Source organism: Zingiber officinale, chromosome 7A (genome assembly GCF_018446385.1).
Source record: "Zingiber officinale cultivar Zhangliang chromosome 7A, Zo_v1.1, whole genome shotgun sequence".
Classification (NCBI taxonomy): domain Eukaryota; kingdom Viridiplantae; phylum Streptophyta; class Magnoliopsida; order Zingiberales; family Zingiberaceae; genus Zingiber; species Zingiber officinale.
In genome coordinates, this window is record NC_055998.1 from 119,235,340 (window position 1) to 119,244,454 (window position 9,115).

A 9,115-nucleotide genomic window follows, 5' to 3' on the forward strand; every position below is an offset into this window, starting at 1 on the left:
CATTCTTAGAATATTTAAAAGATTGTGTTTCAACTTGCCTGAAATGGATGATACAGAACTGCTCCAACAACATACTAGCACCAACACTGGTTTCAAAAATAATGACACCATTATGGGAGAAATTATCAGCCAGCTCCATGCCTCCATCATCTTCTTTAATATAATGGTTGAATACAACCAGGCTACAATGAAAAGACAAGGTAAGAGTAGGAATACAAGCATGGTGAGATGGAAGACGGAAAACAAGTATGGCGACTCAAAAAGTAGTGTTTATACAGAGACGGGAGAGAAGAGGCAAGAGTAGGAAGATCAAACTTAACTTGCTTCCCAATCTTATACTCCTAAAAAGGACAACTCAGTGCATGAAGCTCCCGCCAATGGAGGGGTCTGGGGAAGGGTCTATTATATGCAACCTTATGCTCCTAAAATTGAAAAGTGAAAAGGACAAGTTTTGATAATTTTGTGCACTCATCTCCTAGGAGTCTCCCAAAGATTAGCCTCCTTCAACGACCTTCAACAATCTAGTCTTTGACGACATCCCATGGGCCTCCTCTAGGAGCCTCCCTTAAGCCAACCTTTGATGACTTCAAAAGTATGAGAAACATTCGACAACTAGCCTCTGATGACCTCCTATAGCCTTAGAGAAATCATTAAGAAGGCAGGGAGGGCAGAGGTTAATAAAGTGATATCCTTTTTCTCTCCCAATTTTACTTTGTTCCAAATTATTCTTTTTCATCCATTTTAATTTACAAGTAAACTAGAAATTCTTTAGTTTACAATATCTCACACCATCTCCCCACCATATTTCCTATCCACCCAATTAAATATGCTCTCAGAGATTCAACATATCTAGTTTAATTCACACCCAAATATAGGAACTTGAATGTTACCAACCAACAAAGTGAAAAGAATTAGGACACTTACAAGATGACTTTAATTAACATAACTTCCGTTGACTTTCTGCTTAAACTCATTGCCAAGGGAACTGAAACAGGGTACAATATTACAATTAAATTAAGCATTAATCTGACAGCTATTTCACTTTCATGGAAAACTAAATTTACCCGAGAGTCATTAGGTTCCCATGAGTGGAATAGAAGACCTTCAAATTTCAAGACGGGAAGAGCCTAGCCATAGAGAACACAGGAGTGCTGTTCATGCTGCAAAATTACTTTTGGCAGCATGAACAGTCGTGTCGGATGGTATGCAGAATTAGTAGCAGAACTCCATGGAGGAGAAGCCAAAGATTTTTTTGCCACTCTGTTGCGTCTCCTGATTCATCCGACACATGTTCCTCAAATCAAAGTTTGTACCTTTTCCCTCCCCAACACGGCCGCCTCACCGACGGCACCTTTGAAAAGCTAGTGAATGCAAAATGTTTTAGTTTATTAACCTCTTGGAGAGCCTTTGAAAGATCATCCATTGTCAGGACAAGCCGCTTATCCTGGAGCACATGAACAAATTGAGTATGAAAGCATACGAACTCACTGGAAATCATTACTGAAGTGAGTACAGGAAGCACCTTTGGTTGCTCAATTTTATCCTTGACTGGTGCTGCTTGTCTCGATTTACAATGCCTAATTAAATATTGCAAAGAACAAATACAAAAATGGTATGAGTTTCACTAATTGAGTTAATAATTCAGTATCTTACCAAAACTTGGGAAACGGAAGGAGGCAATGATATAGGAGCCTAATCTGGACTCATCTGTAATTTGTTTCCATAGTTACCAAAAGAAGCAACTTCATGATACAGTAATTTATCAAATTTATAGCAAAGAATTTCTCTTCATCAAACAGCAATTTCTCAAATTGGAGATGTTTGACATCAGTTGTTTATTAGGATGTAAAATGTCATCTTGAAATGCACTCATGCAAAATAGAATATCTGTTACAATGACAAATGGAAAAAGTTCTTATCAAGGCAAGTTGTACTACATCACTAGAACCATTATCAAAGGTTCCCCTTCCAGTTTCTTTTCAAGGCAAGTCATACTACATCACTAGAGCCATTATCAAAGGTTCCCCTTCCAGTTTCTTATCAAGGCATGTCCTACTACATCACTAGAGTCACAATGTGTCTTGTCAAAGCCCCTTCTCTCTCACACACTTCTATTCCTAGTGACTTCTCCTTCATATGGATCTCCAAACTTCCCCCCCATAGAATCTCTCCTGCACACAGATGATCTGAAAACAGCACTCCTAGCTTCTCTTCCCACTAGAAGAATTATCAAAGATTGACATCAAGAAATTTACAGGATACATACTGAAGAGCATCACTTGCAACGTCTGCGAAAACTTTTGTGTAGCAACAGAAATCAGCTTTGTCCTGTCAAAAGTACAAGTATTATATCATTAAGCTGAAGATAAAACAACCAATAGATTAAGAAATCATTTTTCAAAGAAAAGGAAAAGGGAAGCACCATATCCCACAAGGTCAGAAACAGCATATATATCACGACTTTCATATGATGAACGGTAAGCACAGATTGGTCACAAGTTTCTCATGTTTCTTCCATGCAAACTATCTAATGCAAAAAAATGCATGTTATAATTTAAACACAGATTGGATGAAGGTTGTTAAGTAATTAAAAACATGACAAATAACATGTCTATGCACTAAATAGCCCTCCTGGTTGAACAGTTATCTGTCTTGAAAATTCTTTATCTTATATTTCAAATACCTTCTCCAAAAGAAATTTCATTAAATACTATTGTTCCAACACCTATGTGTTAGATTTCTTTTAAACGTCAATAAAGGCCTAGCTATCGATATCGGCAATCTTAATCTTTAAGTGCAATCAAGGGTGATTGGGAGTTTGGGAAAGTTCAAGGCTCCAATGCCATAAATTTTTTATTTTTTCTACATGGGAGCTTTGAATCAGGCATTGTCTATGCTCTTGCGAAGGTGGGGTATTGGGCTGAGCACACACCATCCTTCCAAACAAGCCATTGAGAACTGGAGCAAAGTAAATCTGATAATAATCAAAGATGCTTATAGGGGCAGATTATCCTTCTAAGTATTAAGTGCAGCAAGATAAAACAACACAAGAAAACTCGTAGAAGAAAAACAAGCAACAGGAGGAACATACACAATTTTTTACAAGGTTCAGCAAGGACATGTCTGCATCCAGTCACAAAAAGACAAAAAATAATTTATAAAGGAAAGAACAAATAAAATAACTCAGATTAATACACATGAAATATCTATAAGTGAGAGAGTTCAAAATCTAAGATCTATTTCTTAACAAGAAGAGAATATTGATTTAGATATCATTAATAAGACAAAGATTGTCAGACGAAATGAAGGACCTTTGGAATTTTGCATGATTATCATGTCTCTTTAGGTTAAAAAGAAATTTTTACAAGACAATTGTACAACCTGTAACTTTGCAGATCAAAATGTAAGGTTGCTAGGAAAGTAGGGGGAAAAACTACCAATACAACAAGTTAACAGATATGAGAATGCTAAGGTGAAATGTAAAGTTACTAAAAAGGTTAAAATAAAAATTATTTGAGAGTAGATGATAAAATGAGAAAATTTAGATTGAGATGTCAAAAATACACTCAGCGACAAGCTGACAATCAATGGGGTTTGACAGTCAAAATAATCAGTGAAAGGTGCAAGGATAAGATGTCAAGAAAATATTAATTATGAAATACAAATAATTTAATCAACTTAGATATTACTAGTACATAGAACTCGATGGAAGAAGAAGATTTCCGTGACTAATACTAAATATTTGAGACAAATGAAGCTTGAGTAAAATTATGCTTATCATGATGATGACCTTGACCTCCCACTGGAGTCTGCAGCCAATCTTGATTTTGTTGCCCTCTAATCCATTCCTGATTTCATTATTATTCAAATTTTCACCACGCATGACAAAGGGGACTTCGAGTCTACAACTCAATATATTTCCATTTCCATCTAACATTGTTACCACTGCGAGGAAAACATTATAACAAAATTAGGGCTACAACACGAATGTATAATTGTTCCATAGCCAACCACCTACCAGATGATGGAAACATCAAATGCAGGTCTTAATAGATAATAAAAAATAAAAATCAAGAATAAGGTACCAACAGTCTTATGTTGGGCAGTGGAAACCACTCATTGCGAGGTAATGCTCCACCAGCTCGTCAGGAATCTGCACGATTTCAGAAAAAAAATTCAAAATACTCAACGCCACACGAGAACAAAACGAATCAGATATTTTACCGTGGGAGTGTAATCCATGAGGGAGGCGAGTAACTCGGTGAGGGCAGCGTCGTCGTCGTCGTGTCTGCCATCGCCGACCACAGACGAAGCCGAGGGACTCATAACGGCCCCGCCCCCGCCCCCGCCCCCTACTGGACGCCTTCTATCCCCCCTCCCCCTCCCACTACCTGCCGATCTAACCCACCTCCGCCCTCGCCGAGGATTTCTTCTCACCGGCAGACAGCAGCACCACAGGAGTCGAGGTGATCGATCGCGGGTGGTTCCCCTTTGACGGTGGTAAGCGGATCGGATCCATCTCGTAATAGAATGAGGTCCGAGTCCAGAATCGCATAGCGCTTCTTTGTTTGGACCTTGCTAAGGCCCAAGAAGCTACGCCTCTTCGATTATGAATTAAAAACTTTAATCTGCTGATTATTATTAACAGTATGAACATTAAAATATATTAATTAAAAATTCTAAATTTTTAGTCGAACAAACATGATTAATAATTTTAAAAGGTGCTTTTTAATGGCAAAAGTAATAAATAAATCGGTAATACATTTGCATAATTTTTTTTATTTTTATTATAATTCTCTAAATATGTATTTTAAGGAAGAAAAATACGAGAGAAAGCATATTAAGTATATTTTTACACTTAAAGGAATCATATTAATTTTACTAACTAACTTATACCAAGATTTCCTTACGAAAATTTAAAACAATTAAAATATTAATATATATATATATATATATATATATATATGATACAATGCGTGATCGTGGAGTCGGAGAGATGACGTGGTCGAGCGTCAAGACCGCGATATGGTCAAAAGTCAAGCTCTCGTGGAGATCAGAAGTCAAGCTTACGTGACGGTCAGAAGTTAAGCCTACGTGATGGTAAAAAATCTGACTCACGTGGAGGTCAAGGATCCGCCCTACGTGTAGTTCAAGGGGCTCAGTTGCAAGATAAGTGGGGTTAGGCACGAATAGCGTCTCAAGAATGGACCTGTGTCGAGTGAGGACTTGAGTACAGGTCGGGATTGTGTCAACCAAGGATACAGGTCAGGGCTTCTAGCCTTGCGGCACGGGATACAGGGACAAGCGTACAGGTCGGGATTGTGCCAACCAAGGATACAGGTCAGGACTTCTAACCTTGCGGCACGGGATACAGGGACAAGCATACAGGTCGGGATTGTGCCAACCAAGGATACAGGTCAGGGCTTCTAGCCTTGCGGCACAGGATACATGGACAAGCGTACAGGTCGGGATTGTGCTAACCAAGGATACAGGTCAGGACTTCTAGCCTTGCGGCACATGATACATGGACAAGCGTACAGGTCGGGATTGTACCAATCAAGGATACAGGTCAGGGCTTCTAGTCTTGGGGCACAGGATACATGGACAAGCGTACAGGTCGGGATTGTGCCAACCAAAGATACAGGTCAGGACTTACAGTCTTGCGACGCCAAGTACAGGGATCAAAACGTACAGGTCAGGATTGTGCCAACCAAGGTTACAGGTCGAGGCTTCTAACCTTGTGGCACAGGATACAGGGACAAGCATACAGGTCGGGATTGTGCCAACCAAGGATACAGGTCAGGACTTCTAGCCTTGCGGCACAGGATACATGGACAAGCGTACAGGTCGAGACTCAGGATAGCTACAGGTCTGCACCCACAGGTCAGGATCATCAAGTATAAAGAGCCAATACAGGAAAAATGGAATAAGGGGGTCGGACGTTATTGTAACGACCCACCTTCTACACTACTACTACTCTCTAAAGATGGACGTTACTTAACTACTAACTCTACTTAACCGGTATGCTACTTAACACGAGGAGTCTCTACCGAAAAATTTCGACAGCATCTCCCCTATACCGGTGACCATAAACTGGGATACATATATATATACATCAGCCACAGGCGGCTGGAACATATATCAGACAACCACACAGTTTATATATAGTCAAAAGAATCAAAATACCAAAAGATCAACTCCAGCAATACACGATAAAACAATCCCAAGAAAATAGCATATACAAGTTTTAAATTCTTTTAACAATTAAGACTCTTAATAAAAAGAATTAACAACTTCTTAGATCACTCCACAGTCCAGACATCACACGCCCATCAAGCCTTCCCTTGTCACCTCTTTTCATATCTATTTGGCTTTTCCTTTATCTGCAGTAGGAGGAAATGCAAACTATAAGCATAAAGCTTAGTGAGCGCTATCTAACTCACAAAAACTCGATATGCATGTATATAAATAAAAACATGCTAAAACTAAATGTTAACATGTAAAGCTACTCATGCTCATAAATAGCAAAGTAATCATACTAACTAAAATACTAAACATGTATAGCCAATCATGCTCATAAACCAATAAAGGAATTATACTAACTGAAATACTAAACATGTATAGCTAATCATGCTCATAAACCAATAAAGGAATCATACTAACTGAAATACTAAACATGTATAGCTAATCATGCTCATAAACCAATAAAGGAATCATACTAACTGAAATACTGCATGCTAGAAATAAGAAGAACTAAACTTACTGATTCTAAACATATGTGAAGCTTGTTTCACTTGTTTAATACTTATACTTTAATACTTTAAAATAATAATAAACTTCTCTTGGGTCCGGCATTGTACCAATTTACGCGCATCCTTAATAAGAGTTGAGGTAGCTAATCCCGAAACTACTAAGGTACTCCTAGGCGATCTTGTGCCTAGGGGCGATCTAGGAGCCCACCCAATGGACCTTGTGTCCGGTACATGCCATTTAAAAGTAAAATACTTATTTTCTTTTTAACTATTACTTCCTTATACTTGTTATTATTTAATTCTCTTATAATAAAATGCCTTGGCATTTATTCAAACACTTAGTGTGCTTTTAATCCTAAACTTCTGGAATTTAGGATCAATTTAAGACCTTGGTCTTTTCTTACTTATAATCCAAAAGGATTTAATGGAACACATAATCATTCCACTAAAATACATGGTTGTTCATCTTATTAAAATAGTAAAGACAACTAACTATATGCTTTAGATTAAAGAGCTATTAAAAGCTAACTAACACATATATGTATATGTATCAAAATCCAGAACATGATCAAGGACTATCCTATTCACGGCAGCCACAAAAATACTAAACTGCAGCTAAGAAAACCCCGAACTTCATGCCTACTGGAATAATAAACAGAATCTGCCAATGCTAAAAAAAAACTATTCATGCTCATTAAATTAGCACAAAAAGGTCTAAACAGAAAATGTTAAACATAGGGCTGATCATGTATGTTAAATAGCAAAGAAAACTAATACTATGCACTTAGATTAAAGGTTGTTCATATAACAATTTATTCTAATCAACAAGAAATCTATGAGCTAAATGCAACTAAAAATCTGCTCATGCTTCATTAGTTGTGCACGCCTACTGCTACACAAAGAAAACTAGATGTTTGATACAAAAATCTGGATTTGCTTGACACTTGGTTGTTCTTTTTCATTGCAGCAAGGAGAAAGAAAGAACAAAATCTAAAACTGAGATAAACAAATCTATTTCCTTTCATGCTCACTGCCTAAACAACAAAACTAAAATTTTCAAGGCTATATATAATCCGATCAACACTTATATAACAATAGAACCAACTAAGCATCTTCGGTCAAGGCTTGAACACTACTACAATGTATCCGAAATTTCATGAACCAAAAAGGCAACAACCAAATCAAGCCACACCTATCTGTACAGAATCCAGGAAATAGGAGGAACAAGAGCAGCTTCGAAAACTAAAGGAAGATTACTAAATCCTTATCAACTAAATTCTGCATGGCATATTCCGGAAGCAAGAAAAGAAACTAAATCCCTAATCAACTTCAATTCTGTACAACATGATCCGTAGGCAAGGAAGAACTAAATCAAAGCTTAAAACTGATCAGATCATCTACATGTTCTGAAACAAGCAAGAAAAGAGGGCTAAATCCCTAACAACTAAATTCTGTACAAACACAATCCGAAAGCAAGGAAAACAAATCGAAGCTCGGAACTACTCCTACTGCAGGTGAGTAGCAACTCACCTAGCGTTCTTGGACTTACAACCGAGAAGAAGGCTTCTAATGCTTCTAGGGCTTGCGGAGAAGTGAAGATCTCGATCTTCTTCGCGCCTTCAAGTTCTCCTCGACGAGAGGAGCTCGGATCCGCAAGGTTCGCCGGAAGAAGGCCGTCGCCAGCCGCTGGAGGGAGGAAACCTAGCTCCGTCGCCTCTTTCGCCCGAGCAGAAGTCGTGACGCCGCGTAGAAGAGGAGAAAGAAGAAACGAGGGTTTAGGTTACGGGAGAAAATAAACCTCTCTTTATAACTAGGTATTCTATTAACCAACTACTACTTAAATAAAATTCGCTCTTAATTTGTTTACAAAACAATCCGCTGATCACTTGGCTAGCCGCTCCGCTTAAAGCTTTACTGCGGTCGGAGGTCTTCGGGTCTAGCCTCGGCTCGACCCTTTTTCTGCAACCTTTTATTTCTATTATCTATAACCACTACTTAAATTTATTTCGTTCTCTATTTGTTCACAAAACAGCCGTGGAATAGTTGGTTGGCTGGGTTTGCTTAAGGCTTGGCTTAACCTGAGGTCCACGGTTCGAATCTTGGCTTGGACATTATTTTTGTCCAAATTTCTCTCGTTTAGTAAAAATACCAAACGACCTCAGAAAATTCCATAAAAATATTCTAAAAATTTCTAGAATATTTCTATAGCATTTCTAAATATTTTTAAGGACTTTTAGAACTTGAAATAGGGAAAATTGGGTCGTTACAGCTACACGACAAGCAAGCCAAGGAATCGTAATAACCTGTCAAGGAATAATCACTGCCTATCAGAGAATATGTCAATGGTCTGATGTGTACAACCC

General features: G+C 38.1%; 1 protein-coding gene and 1 long non-coding RNA gene across 17 annotated transcripts; both read right to left on the bottom strand.

Annotated features, from left to right (window-relative positions):
* Positions 1-38: 38 nt before the first annotated feature.
* On the bottom strand, positions 39-4,439 carry LOC122002211. Of its 16 annotated transcripts, none has more exons than XR_006117617.1 (9): positions 4,225-4,401; positions 4,090-4,153; positions 3,791-3,945; positions 1,654-2,328; positions 1,523-1,577; positions 1,394-1,444; positions 1,065-1,272; positions 925-985; positions 39-182 (listed from the first exon to the last, which is right to left on the bottom strand). XR_006117617.1 is itself a non-coding variant. In XM_042557302.1 (7 exons), exons 3-7 carry the CDS (start codon positions 3,935-3,937, stop codon positions 1,213-1,215), a joined length of 375 nt encoding a protein of 124 aa, XP_042413236.1. In that variant the 5' UTR covers positions 3,938-3,945; positions 4,090-4,153; positions 4,225-4,401; the 3' UTR covers positions 1,187-1,212. The 16 variants fall into 16 exon arrangements, 3 of the variants coding, with proteins under 3 accessions (XP_042413236.1, XP_042413235.1, XP_042413234.1); XR_006117615.1 differs by adding an exon at positions 2,423-2,527 and having other exon boundaries at positions 1,065-1,444; positions 1,523-1,707; positions 2,267-2,328; positions 4,225-4,398; XR_006117614.1 differs by adding an exon at positions 2,423-2,527 and having other exon boundaries at positions 1,065-1,444; positions 2,267-2,328; positions 4,225-4,391.
* Positions 4,440-6,183: 1,744 nt separating this feature from the next.
* LOC122000422 lies at positions 6,184-8,508 on the bottom strand. Its single transcript, XR_006117125.1, has 2 exons — positions 8,283-8,508; positions 6,184-6,383 (listed from the first exon to the last, which is right to left on the bottom strand). It is a non-coding gene; the product is annotated as an uncharacterized LOC122000422 (long non-coding RNA).
* Positions 8,509-9,115: the final 607 nt, after the last annotated feature.

Excerpts from the sequence above, each read along its gene's own strand:
- LOC122002211 (XM_042557301.1), bottom strand. The coding sequence starts at position 3,937 with ATGTTAGATGGAAATGGAAATATATTGAGTTGTAGACTCGAAGTCCCC. Across the intron at positions 1,578-2,266 it reads GTTGCAAGTGATGCTCTTCA|GCATTGTAAATCGAGACAAG; the intron begins GTATGTATCCTG and ends ATATTTAATTAG. Across the intron at positions 1,445-1,522 it reads ATAAAATTGAGCAACCAAAG|GATAAGCGGCTTGTCCTGAC; the intron begins GTGCTTCCTGTA and ends CATGTGCTCCAG.